We start from the raw sequence: 24,256 nt of genomic DNA, 5'->3' as shown, positions 1-24,256 counted from the left end.
GATATGTTGTAGCAGCCAATGTTTTACTAAATAGCATTTATACCTGAACTCTAGAGCTTGATCCAACTTTTATTGGTCAGACTTATTTCAAACATTTTTAAATAGCTTTTGTGGCTGTTTTTCTTTGTAGTTGTGGGGTTTTTAGGGAGCTGCCTTTTTTCCCTTTTATAATTGCATGAAGTTTTCTCTTTGGGGATTTAAATTTCAGATATTCTTTTTAAAGTTAATACTAGGAATTATGGTAGATAATGAAGAAAATTCCCTTTACATCCTTTGGTTAGTTTTTGGTTAAATATAGTTTCTCTTGTTGAGTCTATTTTGTATACAGAAAATGTCTTAGGAGATTCTTGATTTAATAGGACTGAAATGCTTATATCTCTATCTCCGTCCATCTTGGAAATTTTTTAGTTTTTGCTTTTGTCCTTTAAGGGACCTGCAAGTTTTATTAGTAAATAGCATGGTTCTGAGCCATTGGAAACTGCAGTTATTGATTTGATAAATCATTTTGAAGTTCCCTCAAGCAAAACCAAAGCACTCTCTTAAAAAGAAAATAGGAAAATAGTATAGTCCAAATGACCAACATTTACAATAGCATGGAGAAAAAGTTCATTGCAAACAATGTGAATAGCACCTTTCAAGTAACTTTTTTAGAGGTGCCATTTTTCCAAAGAACTCAAACAGCTCAGGATTTAAATGCCCTGGTGTGTGTTATTGTTGTTGGATTTTGTTTTCTTGGAGGGGTGGAGGGTGGGAGAGGAGAAAGGGTTGGTTAACAAAAATAAATTTGTAAGGCAATTTGTGTTTTGTCTTCTCATTTGAACTGGGAAGTAAAGGAGTCAACACTGACTGAAATAATTTATAAAGATAGTGGCTGTTAATGATTTTTCTCTTACACCTTTTCAGATTTTTCGATTCACTAAAACTATCCTCAGAAGACATTCTTATACTCAAAATAACTCACGCCAACTATGGACTGCAGGATTGTCTGAATTCAATTATTCAGGCAGTATCACACAGAGATGTTAAGGCTGCTCTCACTAGGCTTAGTTTTTATGTTCTGAATGACAGGCTTGCATTAAAAGGCAGTTCTGGATCTTGTGGAACCACTTTGAAAAGCTTTGTTTGGCAAAAAGCAATAAACAGGTAAGCATATTGATTACAGAAATCCAGTAAGGATTATGGTGCTTAAATTGTAAAATTCCTAGTTTTTGTATTTGAAATTTATGGAATTGATTGTCCATGCATCCGTGATTTATATATATATGTATATGTGTATATGTATATGTGTCTATGTATATGTGTGTGTGTAGAGATATATATATATATGTTGTTCCCCTGTATCTGCTGGAGGGACAACACAGCAAGGCATAAGCAATCTAGGAGGTTCCTGGAGAGTATCGGTGACAACTTCCTGATCCGGATGACAGAGGAGCCAACAAGGAGGGGTGCTCTGATGGATCTCATGCTCACAAATGAGCAAGGGCTAAGGCAGTTTTGGCTGTAGCGACCATGAAGTGATAGAATTTAGGATCCTGAGAGGAGGGAGAAGGGCAGAAAGTAGGATCACAGCGCTGGATTTCAGGAGAGCAAGGTTTGGCCTCTTCAAAGATCTCATTGTTAGTGTCCAATGGGATCATGCCCTGGAAGGAAGAGAGGTCCAAGAAAGCTGGTTAATATTCAATGACTGCCACCTCTGAGCTCAAGAGGGGTCCGTGCCATTGAGCAGGAAGTCAGGCAAAAATGCCAGGAGGCCTGCATAAATGAGCAAGTAGCTCCTGGCAACACAAGAAGGAAGCCTGCAGAGGGTTAGGTAGGGACAGGTAACTTGGGAGTAATATAGAAACAATACCCGACCATGCAGAGGCACAGTTAAGAAAGCTGAAAACCCACCTGGAATTCAGTCTGGTGAGGGACATCAAAAGCAGTAAGAAGGACATCTTATAAGTACATAGATGACAAAAGGAAAGCTCAGAAAAATGTGAGCTTGCTGCTGAATGGGGCAGGGACTACAGTGACACAGGACATTAAAAAGGCTGAGGTCCTGAATGTCGTCTTCACCTCAGTCTTTACTAGCAAGACTGACTTCAGGAATCCCAGGTCCCAGAGACTTGGGGGAAAGCCTGGAGCAAGACAGGCATACTGTTGGTGGAAGAGGATCAGCTTAGTGAATATGTAAGTAAATTGGACATACATAAATCCATGGGCACTGATAGGATGCACCCATGAGTGTATCCCAACTGATGTAATTTCATGTCCACTTTGGTCAATCAAGGTGATTGGGAGAGGTGCCTGAGAATGGTAGGAAAGCAACTATTGATCCTATCTTCAAGAAGAGCAGGAAGGAGGACCCAGGGAACTACAGGCCAGCCAACCTCACCTCGATCCCTGAGAAGATGACAGAGCAACCAATTCTGGAAATCCTTTCCATGCACATGAATGACCAGAAGATCATCAGGAGTAGTCTGTATGGATTCACCAAGGGGAAGTTGTGCTTGACCAGCTTGCCAATACCCTTCTACAGTGAAGTGACTGGTTGGTAGATGAGGGTAGAGCAGTGGATATTGTGTATTTTGACTTCAGGAACTTTCTGACGCTGTTCCCTGTAAGATTCTTGTAGAGAAGTTGACAAGGTATGGGCTAGAAGAGTGGAATGTGAGATAGTAAACTGGCTGCACAGCCAGGCCCAGAGGATGGCCATCAGTGGTATGAAGTCCAGCTGGAAGGCAGTAACTAGCAGTATGCCCCAGGGATCAATATTGGGTCCGATCCTGTTCAGCATCTTTATTAATGATTGGGATGTTGGGGTGGAATGCACCCTCAGTGGTTTTGCGTATGTTAGAAACTGGGAGGAGTGGCTGATATGCCAGGGTTGTGCTGACACCCAGAGGGACCTCAAAAGGCTGAAGAAGTGGGCTGACAGAAACCTCATGAAGTTCAACAAGGGGAGGTACAAAGTCCTGCACCTGGGGAGGAACAATGCCATGTGCCACTATATGCTAGGGTTCACCAAGCTGGAAAGCAGGTTTCTAGAAAAGGAACTGGGGATGCTGGTGGACACCAAGCTGAATGTGAGCCAGCAATGTGTCTTTGCAGCAAAGAAGGCTAGCGGTGTCCTGGACTGCATTAGGAGGAGTGTTACCAGCAGGTTGAAGCAGGTGATCCTTTCCCTCCACTCAGTACTGGTGAGGCCACATCTGGAGTGCTGGGTCCAGTTCTGGACTCCCCAGTCCAAGAGAGACATGGACATACTGGGGAGAATCCAATGAAGCACCACAAAGATGATGAAAGACTAGAGCATCTTTCCTATAAGAAAAGACTGAGAGAGCTGGAACTGGTAGGTCTGGAGAAGAGAAGGGTCAGGATGGGGATCTTGTCAATGTGTACAAGTACCTGAAGGGAACATATGAAGAAGATGGAGCCAGGCTCTTTGCAGTGGTGCTCAGTGACAGGACCAGAGGCAACAGGCACACACTGAAACACAGGAGGTTCCTTCTGAACATAAGAAACACTTTTTTTCCCGTGAATGTGACTGAGTACTAGCATAGGTTGCCCCAAGAGGTGGTGGTGTCTTCATTGTTGGAGGTATTAAAAAGCCACCTGACCATGGTCCTGAGCAACTCACTGCAGTTGATTCTGCTTGAGCAGGGTGGTTGGACTAGCTGACCTCCAGAGGTCCCTTCCAACCTCAATGATTATGTGATTCTGTAATTTACATAAACAGACCCAGCAAAAATTAAGAATTTTTATATAAGGACTATTTAAAATGCATAGGTAGGTTTTTCTATTATTATTAATTACTAGTATTTAATAGCCATTGCCTTTTTCTTTCCTGCTTGTGACCCTTTTCAGACTTTTCTACCTTCTACTGTAGGCAGTTCCATGTTTACTGCATGTAAATACACTTTTCAATAGATGTAACAATTTTATATTATAATAATACACAATAAATTTGTGATACTAGGTAAGTATAATAATTTAGTTTAGTCAGTATTGCATGTAAAAGTATTTAAATATATATGTATAATATAATTAGCATAAGTCCATATTTGCTATATGTAGATATATATTATATACATATTTACCCTCTATAATTCCACATTTACAGGTGGCTTCAGTCCTATTAGGCTGAGATTTTAAAGTCTCTTAATGTGCAACAGGTATGAAAGCGAGTATTTTTGTTTGCATTGCAGGTTTCTGCAAGTGCTTCCAGCTTCTGTGGAGGATGAGAAGCTTTTAGTAGACGTCTTAAGATTTTTAAACAGATTGCTTAGAGAGCAGAGTTCAAGTTTGGAGTCAGAGAGTCTAAAGTGGCTCTTGCAATCATTGCTAAAGAATGTAAGAATATACCTAAGAAATTAGTTGTAGACTGTAAGAAATGATATAACTGTGAACTGGTTGGTTGGTTTGTTTCTGGTGAGTTCCTCAAGGAAAATGACTTCTGTTTTCAAAAGCAAGAAATAGCAGATCTTGTAGTATTAATGTTTGCTGCTTTGTGGCCAGTGCTACAGTTTTAGTGTTTGGGGTAGTTAAATTGGAACAAGAGTAAATTTCCTTCTCTCCTTTACTTGGTATATGAATTGTTTTTCTAAACTCAAATACTCTATTTGCCAGAAGCAAACAACATCTCCCTGTGTGTGTCTTGGTCTGGTGTAGTCAACTGTAGTAGTAAGTTTGCATAGAGCCATGTAACTATAGTTAGCTATGCAGAGCTCTATATGTACATATAATTATATATACTTATATGGTTAATTGTGTGGCTATATATACATATGTGTGTGTGTACCTACACAGCTGTATAACATATGCTTAGCTAAATAACTACATATGTATTATCTCTAACTTAAAGGATGTATTATCCCTAACTTAAAGGATGAGGTTCCATACAGGTTTGTTGGGCAAAGGGATATAAATGAACATTATCTGTCTTGCATTGAGAACAAGAATTGAAAGTTAGGACTGAAGTTTTTGCTTCAGTGTGTCTGTTGCTTAAGTTTGTTTTTTAAATGGTTGTAAAATATTTTCATAAGCATGAGGAAGTTATTATATGAGCATACAGTTCAGTTGCTGTAGCTTAAATGCATGTATAATATCGAATGTAATTTTTTTCCTTTTCAGTTTTTCTAGATTCCTGTGCTTTTCCTTTAAAGAGATCCATTTTATCCAATACTGTTCATTTAAGAGATGTAAAATTGGAAAGTATAAAAACAAATAGGAATTGAACATCATAAAGCAATGTAAAACAACTTTTATTGTATTTGTCAAAATATAATAATTTAATCTTGCTGTATAAAAAGCAATAGTTAAATGTCAAGGAAGAAGTGATGGCTGCACTGAAGTTTGCAAAGTACTGTTCTTCACAAAGCAAAGGCATACTGCCCACATGCAAGATCATTCATGGTCCTACAAAGGATATCATGTTAGGTACAGTCTTCGTACACTTGCATTTTCTCATCTTAAAATACAATCTAAATAAACATTTACAAGAAAATGCTAATAGTCTTCATTTCAATTACTTTCAGTATTCAGGTACTTCAATTTATATGGCTAACTGAGAATCCTATAAAATTTTGTAAGTATAGCCCATTCAATATATTAATATAAAACCTGTACATGAAATGATTTTAAGTATTTCAGGAAACAGACATACAAGATACAACTTGAACTAATATTTCAACTATGTGTTTTCTGGTTTTTGTGATCTATTTTTTTTTATTGCAGGTTATTGCTGTGTATGACTGACCTCTTTCATGCTTCAAAATACACCATGTCATGGCTTAGTGCCAGGAAATTTTAAAGGCCTTAACAGTAGATTCTTTTATGGTGTTTAGTAGATTCAAGATTCAAGTAATTAGTAATTGTAGGCATTTTTCACTGTGCTTTTTACAGAAATACTACTTAGTAAAATGATAATGGAATTTGTGATACACAATGTGTGTTTTCTGCAAGCTCTTAACATAAAAATGGCTTTAATGTGGGTATTAAAATAGGATTTAAACAATGCATTATGTGACTGTATTTTTATTATTTTCTTTTAGAAGCCAAAATCCCTTTTGAGCCTCCTGGTACGACCAGAATCCCAAGTGCGGAATGAAATTGATGAAATACAGACTGCTGTCAGGCAGCAACTGGATAAAGAACTCATTCGTCTTTTTAACACATTGTTATGTTGTTCCATGTCAGTGACTGACAGGTACAGTGTAAATGGATCTGCCCATGTAATTCTTACTAGGGATCGTAATACCTCCTGCTACTGTATCTTGGCTAGAATTTGAATGCAATTACATCATGACTCACTCATTTTAAACTGTAAAAATGGAATATACTCTTCGTGAAGCGACAACAACAAAACCGGTAAATTAACTAGGAAACTTGGAAGAGTATTTACTAGTGGTCGCTTTTTCAGCAAATGGATAATTAAACTGGTTGCAGGGAGAAGACAGACCATATATTTTCCTCTGCTGGAATTTTTCACGAGCAAATGGTAACTTCATTGATTTTGTGGCTTTTATTTATAGCAAAGTAAAACATTGAAATATCTGAAATATCAACAAATGTTTATTTTCATTGAGCATCTTTTTGGCCCAATACAGTATATCAGTGCACATTGTTTAGGGTAGTTCCTTCCAGCATCAAGTTCCAACTTTTTTCTGTCAATGAAGCAAATACAGAAATTAATTTCTATTTTTTTTTTCTCAGAGTTTCTAATACAGTATCTTTCCACACTAAATCTCTCTGTCCAACTGTATTCTAAGAGATACTAAAGTTGCAGCTTAAAATAGTGTTTGTTTATTTAAGCACCACAATGTAACTGTTTGTAAAGATACTTTCAAAATGTTACCACCTTCATTCTTCCCACTAGGTTATTCATTTTCGAAATATTTTGACAGCTGGAAAAGGAAGGATTATAGAAATCCCTGCTAGTTATATCTCACACTGCTGTATTTTCAATCTACATGAATTCTAGGTTGATAGTATTTTACAGGAAATATTTTTACACTTGTCTCTTGAACCAGAACAAATATAAGTGTAACTACAAAGCTTTGTAACTCTTCTCAGTATGTTACCCATTGTCCTCAATCTCTTGCTCTTTATTTAACGTGCACCTTAATAATTAGAGATATATCTCATTTGTACCTTTTTAGTTAAGCAGCCCTGTTATAATCAGATACAATAATATGTTTTTAGGACCTGGGTGAAACTAGAAATGTCAAATTAATTCCATGTTATTCTGTGCATAAGGCAATGGTAACTAAATGAGATGCTGAGACTTACAGACTTAATAGTAAGAAGACTGAGGCATTGGCCTCTTGGAAAATGATTCATTATAATAACTTCATGTTGATGGTTGATCTTTTTTGGTTTTCACAATTATTTCAGAGAGGGCTTGGAACTTGCTGGCTTTTTCAGAACTGAACTGGCTCTGAAGCTACTGCAATGCTTAAGGCTAACAGATGCACCACATTTTTATGGACTTCCTTCACTGGAGAGAACATTACGAGGAATGGTTCATGTTACTGCACTTCCAGACTGGAGCACCTATTCTGCTGCAGTTGAACCCATCACAATTTGTAAGAAATATTTAACAGGTCTTCTTGAGGTAAGTAACGTATGTTATTACTTAGCTTTTGGTTTGATTGCTTGTAAAGAACTTAACTAATGACACTGAAATTTTTACAATGTACTTTTGGAGAATAACATCACTAGGAATAGGTGTGGGAAAGATGATTTTTTTTCAGCTAAGTGGCAAAAATATAGAGACTAGATTAAGTGATATGTTTCTGTACCTGTGAAGATTTGTTGTATTGTGTGTGCCTTCATCTCTTGTTTAAGAAGTAATATAAAGTGACTGTAGTTTAAGTAAGATGAAAAATAGATATATTTTTTTTTAAAATAACAAATTGCTAAGAGGAAAAATCCAAGATATTCTCCCACAGGCAAAATCCATGTGTGAAAAGTTGTCTGGGGGAGTTAAGTAGGTTATTAACACAGAAAGCGGAAAAAGAGGTAATTCAAGTGCTGCAGTTGTTAGGAAGCCAAAATTTCATTCTTTGGTGTGCTTATTTGTTTGCTAAGTCCATGGATGTGATGGACAACTAACAAATAGCATATTTTGAAAATCCCAGTTTCTTAAAACTAGGAAAAGGATATATCTGGCTTTCTGATTGTTTTACAGGTATTCAGTAGAGTAGGTACATTTAGATGTGTTTTTTTTTTGTTTCAAATACTAAAATCTATTTGTTGCTTTGGTAAAGGCTTGAAAAAAATTTAAAGTAATCTTAGTTCATTTGAGATTCTGAATGATATGGATAGCAACCAGATAAGTGTCTGGAAAGTTTGTATACAAATGATAATCATGTTTGTGATGAAAAAAGATATAGTGTTTTAGGGGCAAGTATTAACTTGCCAAGATCTCTTGAGTAGAAATAAATATTTTAGAGCTATTTGATTAGATGACTTCTGAGGTTTGAAGTCTAGACTAAAAGGCACCGTGGTTACAGATATTGTAATGTAAAAGAAGGATTATTACTGGGCAAAATCATAATAAATATTATGGAATGAAATCAACTTGTGATGCATAAGACTTATGTGTAGAAGAATTATGCAGTTTTACTTGGCCTAAATATGAAAGCAAATACAGTTTTCTTTTGGGGGGAGGAGAGGAAGTGGGTTTGCAAGAATTCCTGTAGAGTGGGATTCAAAGTAAGAACAACAGCAAAAATGGAGAAGTTTAAATTGCCATGTTTTGGGGAGAAGAATACATCTAGAAGTGTAGGTCTTAAGATTATAATTTTTTAAAAAGCATTTTTGGGCATGTTTCGTTGAAAGCAGCATGCTTTTTATTTTAACATGTATGGTTAGATATTTGGTCAGAGAGTATTTTATGTTATGATCCAGTGACCTTTTCTGTTCATTAGAATTTGGTATAGAAAGCTAATGTACTTATTCCAATTCAAATCTCAGTAAAAGATACAAATGACCTTTTTTCTTGAACACAGAATTTTGAAAAGAAACTATATTATTAATTCCAAACATAGTATAAAAAACTGGGTACAACTAATGGACTCTTTCCATCAAACCCAAATTTTCAGTTTCGTATTCAATATTGTGCTCATTACTAAGCTTGAATACATTCTTCATTTGGAGAATCAAATAAAAAACACTGATCTTTGGAAGTTTAACCATATAGGAAACCATCACATGACCAATGACTCGTAAATAAATAAATAACAAAATTCAGCTAAAAATCTGCCATCTTTTCGTGAGTTTAAATTATAATTTAGTAGTGTGTAAGACAGTTAGTACTCTACCTATTACAGTAAAGCTACCATGAACTTGTACCCTTGCTCCTAGGTCATCTCATCATTTTATGTTGAATGGGGAGGAAACGCTATGTCCTTCATGGGAAAAGGTGTTACAAAAAGCACAGTTCTTTGCTTGCTTCACTTATCTCATGAAATGATGGCTCAAGCCAAGGATATGGTGAGTGCAATACAGTTGTCCTTATGTTGTCATTTATGAGGGTTATGCACAAATATATTTTATCTGTTGGAGTTAAATGATAGATTTTCATATGTGGTGGGGGAAGATGTCTTATATGGCAATAGAGAGTAAAAATAAAAAAATATTTGGTAGTCTCATTTAGTATATAATGTTAGATAAATTAATAGGATAAAGTATAGTATACAGGAAAGCTGAAGATTCAGTTCTAGTCTTACTGAATCTATTCTGCAAGTAATTCTGTGGACTTAGACTTTCAGAATAAGGTATAATTTTATTTTTATAAAAAATGAGAAATCAGAATTTTTATGTAGGATGAATAAATTTAAGGATTTATAGCATCATTATTTCTTCAGCCTTCTACAGATAACAGGCTTTCTAACATGTTTACACATGTATGTGTGTATATATGTCTCTATATAGATGTATATATATAAAATCATATATGAAAGAATGGTTGTCTTATAAAAGGAGCTATAATTACTTACTAGAAAAATTTCTATTTGTGTTTTGTGTCCACGTGCATATTTTGAGAGCTAAATTTTTGAGAGTTCAGGAGAAATAGCCTTCATCCTGAAGCAGTTACAGCAAATTTAACAGTTTAGTGTAATCATTTTGGAGAATTAAAATCCACTGTTATTAATATCTGTGATAGCCACAAGTGAAAACTTTTCAATATGATCAAGTACACATGTAACTAGAAATAGCAGTATACCTGCTTCTCCAAATTCCAGATGTCCATTTCTTCAGTTATTTAGTAATTCTTCAAGACATTAAGTGCTGACAAGGTTTATTAAAATTGTGGGGGGACAAAGTATTAAGCACACTGCAGGAAGACTGCAGACTCCAAAGAATTAGGTTGGAAATGCATGAATGAAGGAGTGGATTTGAACTGAATTTTTTTTTTTTAATATCAGTCTCATAAAATAATATGTGTAGTGGCATAATGATAGGTGGCATTCTTTTGTGTCTGTAAATCATAACCTGTGTACAACAGTGTTACTGTCTAGACTGTAGCAGTAATTTATATTCTGAAAGAAATTTTAAATCCTTTTACAATTATGTGATTCAGTGTCAAATCTTATGGAAAGAGAAATACAAAATTAATCTTCTTCCTCTGTGCAAGCAGTGTTATAAAAGAGTACACCGTATAACTGTGATTTAAAATACCAATAAATTAATACTAATTTAAAATGCACAATCTGATGACTTGAAATTAAAACTAGTTAAATTTTTTGTTGTTTGCATATTAGCAGTATTAGGGACTACTATGGTTCTTTGCTATTAAAAGCACCACCTTGTTAAGTCAGACATAAGATCTTTTAGCACATACTGATGGACAGAGGTTACTTAGATGTTCGTAGCAGTACATGGGAAACAAAGCATATACTTACGGTGTACTGGAATTGCTTTAATGTTTTGTTTGTTTGCTATGGTGACATTTCACTGGTTATGCTTTGCTGACCAGTGCTTTTTATTTCATTTTGTATATGAATGCCTTCCCTTTGCAAATTCAGACTCTAAATTACTGTGCTTTTTGTAATTAATACTGTGTGTTGAGAAAATACACACAAATTATGCTGCTCCAAATGAAACGTCAGTCATCTACCATGTAAAAGTATACAGGACTGAGATGGTCAGAAGACACATACATAAAATTTCAGGTGCCATGATTCATTATGAATTTTGCATTCTTTGTATAGTGCCATGGTTAAATGGAGCATTTTGCCGGTATGGTTTTCAGGTATGGTTTTGTTTGGTGGGGTTTTTTTTTTTTTGTTTTTTTTTTTTTAGCCTGAGCTAAAGAAATTAATTTGCAAAGTCACGTATGATTTGATGGAATCTACAGCTAAGTAGCATGTAGTAGTCTGCAAGACTATTTAATCATGTGGCAGGCACATGAAGAAAAAGAATGAATTACAATCAAAGTGGTAATTTCATGTTCTTATTTGGTAGTTTTCTGGGCATGCATAAAATATGAGAGAAAGACACATGTTAATAATAAGCAATGCCCGCCCCCCCCCCCCCCCCCCCAAACCCATAAGGAGTAAATTTTGAATGGAAAAAATTATCCCAGTATTTCAAGTAAAATATTTAATCTCCCTTTAGCACTGCATTTCTAATTCGATGAAGAAGATGCCACAAATTTAATTTTATTCACTAGATGAAGTCAACAGGTTAAATGCATGTTTATAGAGGCAGAATAAAACCATCTTTTTTCCTGGAATATCGCTGTTATGTGCATTTTTAAGTGTTTTAGTATGTAATTGGTAGCTCAGGCTGTTGCTAGATTAGCGTGGCATTGAAAGATTTATAAAAAAATTTCTTAATTTATTTTCTGTTTTCCTATCAGGACTGGATTTCTCTCTGGTCTTTGCCTTGTGATAACAGTGAAGAACAAGTTCTTTCTCAGCTAGGTCTGGCGTGGCTGGTTCCTTTATGGGTAGATAGAGACCCTGAGGTTAGTTAATGTAATGTTAAATTGATACCTTATTTTGACCTTTAAGTATTTGCAAAATTTTTGTTTCATTAACTTAATATTAAAACTACTGTTCTGCATTATTTAAAGTGTTCCTGACTATATCCTAAATAACAGTAACAATAAAGTAATGACAGTTGCCTTCCATATGGCTTCACTAAGGGCGAGTCGTGCCTGACAAACTTGATGGCCTTCTGTGGTGGGGTTACAGTGTTTGTGGATGAGGGAAGAATGACTGATGTCATCTATGTGGACTTGTGCAAAGCATTTGACACTGTCCTTCATGACATCCTTGCTCTAAACTGGAGAGACATGTATTTGATGGATGGACCACTTGGCAAGGGATTGGCTGGATGGTTGCACTCAAAGGTTCCAGTCAGTGGCTCGATGTCTGAGTGGAGACCAGTGACGAGTGGTATTCCTCAGGAGTCAGTATGGGGACTAGCAATGTTTACCAGCTTTGTTGGCAGTGTCGACACTGGGATTGAGTGCACCCTCGGCAAGTCTGCAGACGACACCACGCTGACCGGTACAGTTTATGTGCTGGAGGGAAGGGATACCATCCAGAGGGACCTTGATAGGCTTGAGAGATGGGCCTGTACGAACCTCATGAAGCAACAAGGCCCAGTGCAAGGTCCTGTACATGGGTCAGGGCAATCCCAAGCACAAATACAGGTTGGGGGTAGAGAATGGATTGAGAGCAGCCCTGAGGAGAAAGACTTGGGGATATTGGTGGCTGAGAAGCTCAACACGACCTGGCAATGTGCACTTGCAGCTCAGAAAGCCAACTGTATCCTGGGCTGCATCAAAAGAAGCATGGCCAGGAGAGGGTTGAGGGAGGTGATTCTACCCCTCTGTTCTACTTTGGTGACACCCCACTTGGAGTATTGTGTTCAGCTCTGGAGCCCCCAACATAAGAAGGACATGGACCTATTGGAGTGAGTCCAGAGGAGGGCCATGAAGATGATCAGAGGCTGGAGCATCTCTCCTATGAAGACAGGCTGAAAGAGTTGAGGTTGTTCGGTTGGGAGGAGAGAAGACTCCAAGAGGACCTTATAGCAGCCTTACAGTACCTAAAAGGGGCCTACAAGAAAGCTGGAGAGGGAGTTTATACAAGGGCATGTAACGATAGGATGAGGGATAATGGCTTTAAACAGAAAGAGGATAGATTTAGATTAGATATTGGGAAGAAATTCTTTATTGTGAGGGTGGTGAGACGTGGGAACAGGTTGCCCAGAGAAGTTATGGACGCCCCATCCCTGGAAGTGTTCAACGCCAGGTTGGATGGGGCTTTGAGTAACCTGGTCTGATGGAAGGTGTCCCTGCCCATGCATGGCATGGGGGTTTGTAACTAGATGATCTTTTAGGTACTTTCAAACCCAAACCATTCTACGATTCTATATAAACATCTTCTGAGAAATCCTTCCCTGTATCTTCTGTCTTCCATGCTTTTGTTAGTCATTCATGATCATGATTCTTAGGCAGTTTTCATTGACATTGATGTTACTTAGCTGCAAAGCAGAAACATTTATGTGAATGACAAATTTAGGGCAAATGTATTTGATGCAAATCTGTTAAATTGTATGTGTTTGCTAAATGGAACTGTTTAAGTGGTAAAATGTGACAAATATTGAAGACTATCTTAGTATTTTTAAGTATTCAAAAATCTGTTTTATTAATTCTGTCATTTTTAGATACACATAGTTGTGATTATGAGTGTAGGGCCAGGGAAATACAGGAAAAGAGATTACTTCTTAAATTATTCCCTTAAGCTCCAAATTCAGTTGATGAACCTTAATAACTGAAAAAAGTATTCTTTCTAAGTACTGTAAGAAATATCACTTTGTGTTGTGTTTGTATGTACTAGGTGAGATTTACAGCACTTGGAATAGGATCAGCTCTTACATCTCTTGAAAGAGGATGTATTGCTTTAGCAGAAAGTTGCCAGAACATTTCAGGAGGGCTGTGGGGAACGGTGATGAACATCCTTCTGGATCAATTTGAATGTAGCATGGTACGCAGGGAGGTATGTTTCTTGTATCCTTCAACAGTCTTAGATTGTCAGGGTTTTTTTTCATTAAAGAGAATTTTTTTTTTATTTATGTATCTATTCTCTGATGCTGCACAAAAACTACTGCTTTCTAAATTAAAAACTGCCTAACTAAAAATAAATATTCAGCTTCCTATTTAGAATTACACAAGAAGCAACAAAAATACAGATGACTAGTGTAAAAGCAGAAATTATCCAAACAATAGAAGTGAACACATTAAAAGCTCCTAAGGCTTACTCAGGCAGAGAAATAGGTTGCTAAAGCATAACAGATTAGCCCAAATTGTAATGGCTGTTTCGTTCCATTTATGAACACTTTGGTGCAAAGTCGTCACCTGTTCTGTAGTAAGTATCTTTTCATTGCAGCTATGAAATAATCTAATTTGTCTAGGCACTAAGGTTAATTTATGAAAACTGAAAGCTTGTACTCTGGTAGAGCAGCATGTAGAAAGTTGCATAAAACATGTACACAGTTTAAATATAGTATTACATATTTGTATCAACTAGTTGTAAGGTTTTTCTTGTTTTTCAATGACTAAAAAGGAACAACTGTGGCAAATAGTGGGTTAGTTTCTTCTCAACTGGTTAGATTTTTCCAAAGTAATATTTTGAATTTATTTGTGCAAAATTCTTTTGAGAATGTGCTCTTTATTGTTTTTTTAACTTAAAAATCATGTTAGTAGTCTCTTAAGAGTCAAATTATTGTCAAAAGATTGGCAAAATATAAAAAAAGCAGTTTCAGTCCACCCACATGTATGTGAAATGTGCGTAATATAAATTAGAAAAACACACATGCCATGTACTTAGGAAAATATTTGGAACGTATGTGTCTGTGTCCCCCAATATGTGCCCCACATTGTCCCAATAATTTTATAATAATAAAAAAAAATACTTGAGAACAATAGAGTGAAGCATCATAAGTGCTTATCTAGATTTTCCTGCTCCAGGATTTTTTTCCAGTGTTTCTTGTAATGTAAGCCTTATTCAATAGGATTGACTGTACTGGAACAGTGATGTGTTAGTTATATTTTTATATATAAATATATATATATATTTATATATATATATATAAAAAGTAGTGTTTCCATGTGATTTCTATTCTGTCTGTTCCTTGTCTTTTTTTCTTACCAGCCTTCTCTTGTGCCCTGTCCTAATGACATCTGTCATAGGTGAAGTTTGAGGAGTTTTAGGTTATATCCTTCTAATTTTTTTTTTCAACATGAACATGAAAATTACTTGTTTCAACATAGGACTAAAGTAATGAAATAATAGGTAGACCGTGCTATTCAATCTGATGTGGTTTTTTTGAACTGTGATGGCTAGATGGCAATATTGATGCTTTCATTTCTTTCAGGCTGCTTTTATTCTACAGAATCTCCTTGTCATTCCAATTCCTACAGAAGATGTGAAAGATTGTATTTGGCAAGTGAGTGACTATTACATTTGATGAGAAAGGTCATAGTGTCACAGAGAGATGTTATTTGATATAAAAACTTATGTCAGTATACCTATACAATATAAGCTTAAAAATTACATGTCTAGGGTGATATTTTGGAAAGATACGTGAATAGACAAACTTCTTTCAAACTTCCAGCAAGCTCAAGAAAAGATCCAAAGTTAGTTTGTGTACATGTTGCATTTCATGAATGTAGTACCTTTGGGCTCCTAGGAAACATACTTACTTACACAGGATCATTAATGTTTTAGGACAGAAGTTGGTTGTTTATTTTACCCACACTTGGAATGCAACATGTTTTGAGGGGTATGAAGAAGAAGAAATTCTGAGAATGTGATAAAGAAATGCATAAATGATGAGAAACAACTCTTTCCAAAGAAAGATAAAGCAGCTTGTTGCTTAAGTCAATTTAAATGCTTCTTGAAAACAACCCCTTGCTCAAAGCAGGGCGAATTAGGGCAGGTTGTTCAGGGCTGTGTCCAGTTGGGTTTTGAGTATCTCCAAGGATGGAGACTCCACAACCTCTTCTCTAATGTTTGACTTACCCTCACAGGGAAAAAGTATTTCTTAAGTTTAAATAGAATTTCCTGTATTTCAATTTTTTCTCATTGCCTTTTTGTCCTGTCACTGGACACCAATAAGGAGAGTCTGTCTCCCTTTACGCAATATCTGATGAGAGAAAGTAAATTGATAAGGTCCTCTGGAGGCTTTTTCAGTTCTGATCTTGAGTCAGTCATCTCATGTTACTTTCAGTAGGTCTGGTTCATTGTACATAAAGATGTTTGGATTTTAGTTCCCAATTTTTCAAATCTTTGTGGCCCTGATACCTGTTCTTTCTGTCCATCTTGCTCCTTCCAGTTTGTGAGATCATGTCTCATGATCATATATCATCTCACACGTATATGTGAGAACAGTGCATGTTCTTTTTGAAGAAATTTGTGGATGCAGCCACATGCTGTTTTATCTGGTCCTTTCTGCAAAAGATCAAATTAGTGCTGGAAGACATACCTCATGTTCTTTTACTAGGATAAGTTATCTATGATTCAGCTGCACCCAAAATCAATTACACTTTTTTTGCAGAATTACATTTTACAGTATGTCTTATGTTTCTTTTATGTTTGATCGTTAAAGATGATGTCCAAGTCATCTGGCCCTTGTTTCAGTCTTATTGCTTATGATTTATATCTTATCAATATAAATATTATTTAAATCCATAATGGCAGGGAATTTACAAGGGGCAGTGATTGTAACTTGTTGATTTCTATTAAGGTTGCTTTTTAGTCTTTTTTTTTTTTTTTTTTTTTTAAACATTTCAACAACTGAATTCAGTGGCAGAAATCTGGATGAATTCCAGCGCAATTAATAGAAGCTCTGAGTCCATGTGATTCTTATTAGGAAGTGCAATTTAATGGAAATTGCTCATCACTTAATAAGGGTTTCATGCTGAAAGATACTATGAAGCAACACTTTATGGTAGCTGGTAAATTAAAACGAAAATACAAACAACAATTAAAAACATAAGATACCACGAGGATTAAATTCTGTATTTCACAGTTACACTTTTTTTTCTCCCTTGCGCCAAATAAGATGCTTTTTCTGTTCACTTTAATGCAAGCAAATTCAAAGGAGAGCTGTTAAGTGGATCTAGGTGAATAGGATACCATAGCCAAAGTTGAACATTATCATTTTATCCCTTAGACAAACAGGGATGGAAAAGGGAAGTCTGTAGATATAGTTTGTAGACCCCAATGTCTTCACAATAATGTCTATAGTGTTGCTGTTATCTAGTTGGTCTGCTTTACAATAATTCATTTTGCTATGTTCCTTTAAAGAGTGGCATAGGAAATTTTTTGTCATGAGTAAAGTCAACTTGTGGAAAGTATTCCAAGACTGCAACCTACTGTGTTGTATGAAGATTGCTGAAGTCAGAGCACTTAATAAATGTAATTGAGTAACTCCTTCAGACTCCCCATTGTACAATAAAATATCTGGCATAGCTTTTTAAACTGGCAAAGACAGTTCTAGATCGTAAAATTCTGACTAAATTTAACAAAAGTTCCAAAGTATGCATTTACTGTAGTTGATACATTCTAAATATATTGCTGACAGTGTATGAGTACAGTTTTATAATTCATCATAAACAGTTTACATGAAATGCTACATTCTTCTTCAAACTGTTGGTCATGTCTGATTCTCCATTAATCGGCGTAAAATGCAAATAGTGAAAATAGTCTGTCTGTATATTACAGAAACCAAAAAGAATGAACAGTAGCCATCTAAAACTCAGGTTATAACTTATCCTATAACACAAAATAGTTTTACTGCTTCTACTTGATCTGTTTTTTGTTTTGTTTTCATGGAAGGTAAGCTTAATTTCAATGTAAATGGAGAGGTTGGGGGAGATCTAGAGCCTTCTGGGGACAAATAGTGGTTTTCAAATTACTTATTTGCAGTTGGTCTACCTCTGGTTTTTCCTGACTGCCAAAGGAAGTTTCTGATTAGCACTGATTAATCTTCTTGCTATAATTTTAACTAGTTTATTTTTGAAGTACTGCAAGATGCCTCCTAAAACTGCCTTCCAGGATGTAATTGGTTTCAACTTTTGCTCAGTCTGCTGGCAAAAGACCAGCTAACTCTTCTAATTTTTATGGTCAGTCTAAACCAGGTTATGTTGTAGCTTAATAAGACTTCTTGTTTTCTGCAGAAAAAACTGCAGAAATACACTTACAAAGGCAGTCGTCAAATCAAATTGTTTGAGATAAGACTACTAAGTCTTTCTTTTCAGGTGTAAATCCACTGCTCTAGAAAGTTTTCCCTGAAGTCAGTATTTAAAAAGAAATGACTGAAAACAGTTCTTGAAGAAGAATTTCTTTCTTTTTATGTCTTGTTTTCTAAATAAATCTTTTATCATGGTAGATTGACATGGCTACTGTAGTGTAATGGCAGTATACTTTAGAATAGGATGACCTTTTCAGGGTATTTAATGTTCTCTTAGCACAAGTGTGCTCTTTTTAGAAAGAAATCTTTTGCATGAGTTGATATGTATAAGTAGAATTAAATGAGAAATTAAAATTGCTAAGTCCTCTGATGCATTTGCTGTATCAAAGCCATCCATTTATAGCTTTCCATGCCTTTGTACTTGGCTATTAACAAATTTCTCAGGGGCCAAATAACTACTTCAATTTTGCTAAATCGTTACAGCTTTTAAAAAATATTATGATTTTAGCTCAGCCTTAACAAAATCTACATTTGATTTTTGGGATCTATTAGTTATAGCCTGTAAACCAGCTATGTATACACACACACACAATATTAGACTTTTTTTTTTTATTAACAGTTTATGTATAACATTCCTTCTAAGAAATTATGTTTGTGAATTTCATGTCTTCAGGGTCCCTGTGTACATGACGAAGAATCTGGCCTCTCTCAGACAGGAAAACCTGCACTTAAGGCCCTTCTGTATCACTGCAGATTCTATGAACATGTAAATCAGATGGTGAAACATTGTTACCTAGGTTGCTATACTTTTGATTTGAATTCTTCCAAGGAAGACAACCTCATCATACAAAAAGGTGGTATAACTGGTAAGTGATGTTAATGTAATCCTGTAGTACTTTAAACTTAGTTAAATAACTTACAGTTTTGAGTAACTTACCTCAAATAGTTCTTACTGCAAACAGAACTGAAAATGAATATATAAACCATGCACTTAAATATGCCATTAAGTCAAAATACTGCTCTGAGGATTTAAGTAGGTAAGCCACTAGTGTAACATATCTCAGAAAAAGCTCTGAGCTGTTATTTATATATTTAAAAAGTTACAAATGTAAAAGGTGTAACTGGTTATGCAGTATGCTTTCTTGCAAAATGCTGGGGGTAAAATACTGTTCACAATTATGACTTTATGACAGACCAGTACAATGAAAGTTTAGGAAAAAGACATGTATGGACTGTTTCAAGACTCCAACTTCTGTTTCTTGATGTGTTCAACCTCAAATACGTATATTGGAGTCCACTCCTACTCATACTGAAGTTATCTGCATTCTAAGACATTCAGATATGATTTGGTTCATAGGCTGATCAAATTTAATACAGAGATAGCTTTATTTTTTTTCAACCCATACACCCTTAGAGTATCTTAGATCTGACTTTTTTCATTGACTAATTGTTTTCTGAATAATATTAGTAAGTCTTACTGGAATGCATTGTGGGAACCCACATTCTTGTCCAAATACATATTATGATCTTAAATTTAGAAAGCTAGGAAATTCTTCAGAGAGCTCAGTTGGTAAAAACTGAACAAAGGAGTGAAAATGAGTAAGTTTATTCTTTTTGGTTTCCTTCTTTTTTGTGTGCCTGTTCCTGTATTTCCATCTTCCAAGGCTACAGATTTAAACAGTTCTTGTAGGTCTGCTTCTGTTAAACTTAGGTTACAGAAACACGAACAGAAGAGGAGTGTTATTTCCCCTACCAAGTTATGACTTTGTCAGTCACAAGGGAAAGAAATATTCTTGGTTAACTCACTGAGAGACCAGTGAAGTACCTCAGCAGTATACAAAATTCCAGCCATAAAAGTCTTCAGTTCCTTCTATGGCTGCTTTATTTATCTCTAAGTGTAATTTTTTCAGCCCAACACATCTCACTCCTCCCATGGCCCTCTTATTTGTGCTGCTTGATAGTCTTTTTAGCTGATGCAATATCATATCTAAGAGCCACTGAACGCCAGGATTGTAGAACTTTTCAGTGAGCAGTTGAGACAGATTTTATCAGATCATTGAAAAGCAAATCCAAAAAAATGTTTTTCCAGGAGCTTTGAAATAAAGGGGAAGAATAATCTATGATATTTCAAGAATAAGAAACAAATTTTTTGTTTATTTAAAAAATGGAACACAGGATAGTGTTTGCTCCATCCCTAAAACTATAGTGCTTGAAAGACTTAAGTCTTTCATTCATATGTTCAGGATTGTGTTGTTTATCTATGATGACCTGTTTCTGCTTTTTAATAGGTCCCTTGTAATCTCTTAATAGAAGATCTTGCTTTAGTTTATCTTGGTGAAACCATTTTTGTAATTTTTCCCCCAGTGTATTTTCCTCATTTTTTCAGGAATATAAAAACCCTCATCTGTAAAGTTATATTAAAAATAAAATTAGTTAGCTTGGATTAGTAATTATCTAAGATATGTATGTATAGAAGTCCCATACATACACATAGAGACACTCAGAATCCATGAAATGTAGTGCTTCATTCTTCTAAACGAATGAAAGCCTCAAAACCTATTTACAGGTTTGTGCTATTAAATTCTTGGCCTTTTTTCTTCTGAAACAGATTCACAAAGCAGTTCTGCCTTCATGATATTTATGAATATGGGTTCTCTTGAAACTGCCTCTCCTAAAATGTGAATTTGAAGTTTTTTGAAGTCGAGGATATCTGTTATATTTGTGTTGTGAGACCCCAGTATCTTCAATACTTTTGTACTATTGCATTTTAAATAAAACTCAATCTGAACTATTTCAAATGACTGACTAAAGGCTATGCAACTGCAGTTTGAGCTAAGTGTAGCTTTTCCCAGACTTATTTAATGTTGTGCTGAAAATTATATTTTATTCAATTTCTGTTTATTCAAGGGATTTGCTGAGTAAGAATTCATAAGTATGATGTGTGAAGGGTTATATACTGAGATTTTCAGAAGGATAACTGTGGCTGGCTACTTTTCTGTTTCACTGAAACAATCCTTTGAAAAGCTTGTTATGCTCTGCTGGTCTTGTAGCAACGCAAAAGAGAACTTTTTTTTGTTCATTTTTTATTTTTATTCTTTTTTTTCCTACAGATTTTGATGATTCTTTTAATCTTGGGCAGGGTCCATCCAGTCAAAGCCATTCTTCACATTCTCAGTCAACATCTGAAACTATGGTAACTTGCAGAGTAATATATTTATCTTAAATATACAGTTATTCATGAAATGCTTTGAAGAAAATTAGCAGTTTTACAAATGCTGAAAAAACCCCAACAAAACAAAAATGAAATTAAACTGAAAATTAAAAAGCTGCAACTAAATTGAAATTTACTCTGAAGTGGCTTTAAAATCCTGAAGAAAACGTGTATGGTTATTTACCCGAGCAGAAATAAATAAAATAGCTTACCTTGACTAGCTAAATGCATGAGGCAGTGTTGAATTCTGTATCTTTTCACAGTATGACATAGTCTCTAGAGTTTACTTCGTAGTTGGTTTTATTAACAAAATGCAGTCTTATCCACCTATAGCTGTCATTTCTGCTGCTTTTATCAAAAATGTCCTTTCAGAGTGAACCTATATTTATACTACAAAACTACAGAACTGAATCAATCAAAGCCACATAAGTACATTGGGTTAAAATTATACTCTGTGTCATAATAAACTCTAGATTCTGAAAATGCTTTTATAGAATATAAAAGTGGCACAAGTGTTTGGAAGACCCAAAATAGACATGGAAAATACAAGAAAGCAGGTGGCTGCTTGAAAAATTTGTTTCTGGCTAGGATGATTACTGCAATGAAAGGCTGTAAACATGTGCTGTCTTTCAAGACGGCAAATGCAAAGGAAAAGAAATTCAAATACATTCCTACAGTTCCAGAGTAGATATGCAGTATCACATCAGGCTGTGGAGGAAGCTTTTATGACATTAGTTGCCTGATAAGAATCATGTATTTTCAAAAACTGAAGCATAATTCCTATGTTGCATAAAAATCCATTTTAATAATTTTATATTTTCTTTAAAAGATTGTGATTTATTACTAACCATCTAATGTAATATGGAAGCCATAATATCATAGCTGAGAAGTTTATTTTCTGTTAAACAGGTGTACTGATATGACAAGGACTGATAAAGCACAAGATACTATTTTTTTAATTGACTAAAATTGTTATGCCCAGTTTTGTTGTGGATTGTGATAAAAAACATAGAAAACCCAGTACTGAAATTTTGTCTCAAAATATTTCACAATGAAAATTTTTCCTTACTGTTTTGGTTCTATATTATAAATATAGAACTGTTACTGCTATGTGGCATGTTTTTAATAATTGAGGAGAAAGTATACTCTAGTTTTAAGCTAAAATTTCTTTTTTTCAGAGATTTTATTAATGAATTTGATTTTCATTTTTTAAAAAAAAAAAAAAAACACCAAGAAACTTTAGAGCTATTTTAAACACAAGTATTGAAATCTGAATATTTGAAACTAAAATTAAAGTGCATGTAAATCAGGAAGTAGATGCTAACATGATACTGTTTAAAAAAACATTTACATAAGAATCTCAGGTTGTTTAAATGCCATTGTTTCCCAATTGTTTTTACTGAAAAAATTGAGTGCCACTTTCTTATGGGAATAAGAGTTGAACAAATTTAATCATTTTGATCATGTTACTTCAGAGAAAAGTTAAATTTCAGTAATTCTTATCAGAGTTGAGTTTCTTATCTACTTAAAATTGTGCCTGAGTTCTCATGAACAGTCCAAGAGTTCATTACATGAAATTGCTTCAGCTTCAGTAGCTTAAAAAAAGGACAAACTAATTTGGAATCTATTAGATCAAATTAATGTATGTTTATTTATAAGTGTAGAGTAGTGTCATAGTTTAATATAAAGGCATAACTCTATGATTCCTTTTAACAAACGGACAACTAATTATTTAAAATGGAAAGCACAGTGTAATACTAAGATACACTCAATTTGTATCAGTCTTCCAGATGTTGTAGACTTCATATTTCTAAAGGGTATGCTCTTGTATCTAATGTAAGAATTTTATTCCAGTTTAGGGTTTTTCTGTTTTCATCTTCCCCTGATACACATGAAGATTTTACACAAAGACTTCGATTCTCATTTATAGAAGTTAATTTTATTTCTGTTTGTCCTTCATGGACCTTTTTAGCAGTGTTAAACTCTTGTTTTTATTAACCAGGTTTTCTACCTTTAAAAAAATACCAGTGCTGACATGGCAGAGAGTAAGTTTCCAAGCTGGAAGGCAAGATGTACAGGTCTGATGTCCTGATGCCAGTATTAACTAGGAGAAGAAAGGTAGAGGAAGGGAACTGAGGCTTCATACAAACTGTATTTCAGAGGGCAGTTAATCACTATTAAAGTCCATCTAGTAGAGTTTGAAAATAAAATTCCAACTTGTCCTGAAATCAGGCATTTGCAATTTTATGATCCTAAAGTTTGGCCCAAAGCTTTCCATTTTGATATATAAGTAAAAGAAATCTATGAAGTCATTACCAAAACTTTATAGAGGTTTATCTCTAAATTTTATGTATTGATGGTACCAGGAAGATGCAGTTATTTCAAGACCACTAGATGGCATGCTTTCCCCATCACAGAGGGGAGGCCGTCTGCTGGTCTTACTGAAGGGATATTTTTTATTATTATTTTTTTTTTGTGTATGGTACAGATTTGTTGACAAAAGCCAGAAATAATCTAGATTTACCAGCTATCAAACCAAGTAGAACTGTTTCTGTCAGAAGCTCTTCTCTAATGATTAAATAAAATTAAAAAAAACTCCAACAAATTAAAAAGCTCTTTTAAATATGTCCATATGCATTCACTTCATGAATTTCGGTCTAGGAAGCTGAAGCTGCTTTTTTCTTCAGTAAGCCATATACTGAAGATCTTTGCAGAAGCAAAAGTGATGTGCTTTTACTGATTTTTGTGGGTTTTTTTTTTTCTGTGAAAAGGTTTGCTGGATTTCTATATATATATATTTGAAAAAAAGTTCTGACAAAAAGGAAAAGGCACTGTTGGTTTTCT

General features: G+C 35.0%; 1 protein-coding gene across 4 annotated transcripts in view; it reads left to right on the top strand.

Moving 5' to 3' along the window:
* Positions 1-24,256, top strand: part of RTTN (rotatin) — a 94,809-nt gene that overhangs the window by 40,200 nt on the left and 30,353 nt on the right. For all 4 annotated transcript variants that reach the window (XM_080381142.1, XM_080381143.1, XM_080381144.1 and 1 more), the window contains 10 exons: positions 904-1,143; positions 4,191-4,335; positions 6,036-6,190; positions 7,378-7,597; positions 9,352-9,480; positions 11,852-11,959; positions 13,845-14,003; positions 15,382-15,453; positions 18,875-19,067; positions 21,312-21,394. In XM_080381142.1, coding sequence (XP_080237268.1) covers positions 904-1,143; positions 4,191-4,335; positions 6,036-6,190; positions 7,378-7,597; positions 9,352-9,480; positions 11,852-11,959; positions 13,845-14,003; positions 15,382-15,453; positions 18,875-19,067; positions 21,312-21,394 — 1,504 coding nt within the window. The remainder of the gene's footprint in view (positions 1-903; positions 1,144-4,190; positions 4,336-6,035; positions 6,191-7,377; positions 7,598-9,351; positions 9,481-11,851; positions 11,960-13,844; positions 14,004-15,381; positions 15,454-18,874; positions 19,068-21,311; positions 21,395-24,256) is intronic.

Source organism: Falco punctatus (assembly GCF_963210335.1).
Source record: "Falco punctatus genome assembly, chromosome: 3".
In the NCBI taxonomy this organism is placed as follows: domain Eukaryota; kingdom Metazoa; phylum Chordata; class Aves; order Falconiformes; family Falconidae; genus Falco; species Falco punctatus.
Note: the sequence above shows the minus strand (reverse complement) of the source record. Positions and strands in the feature narration are given on the sequence as shown.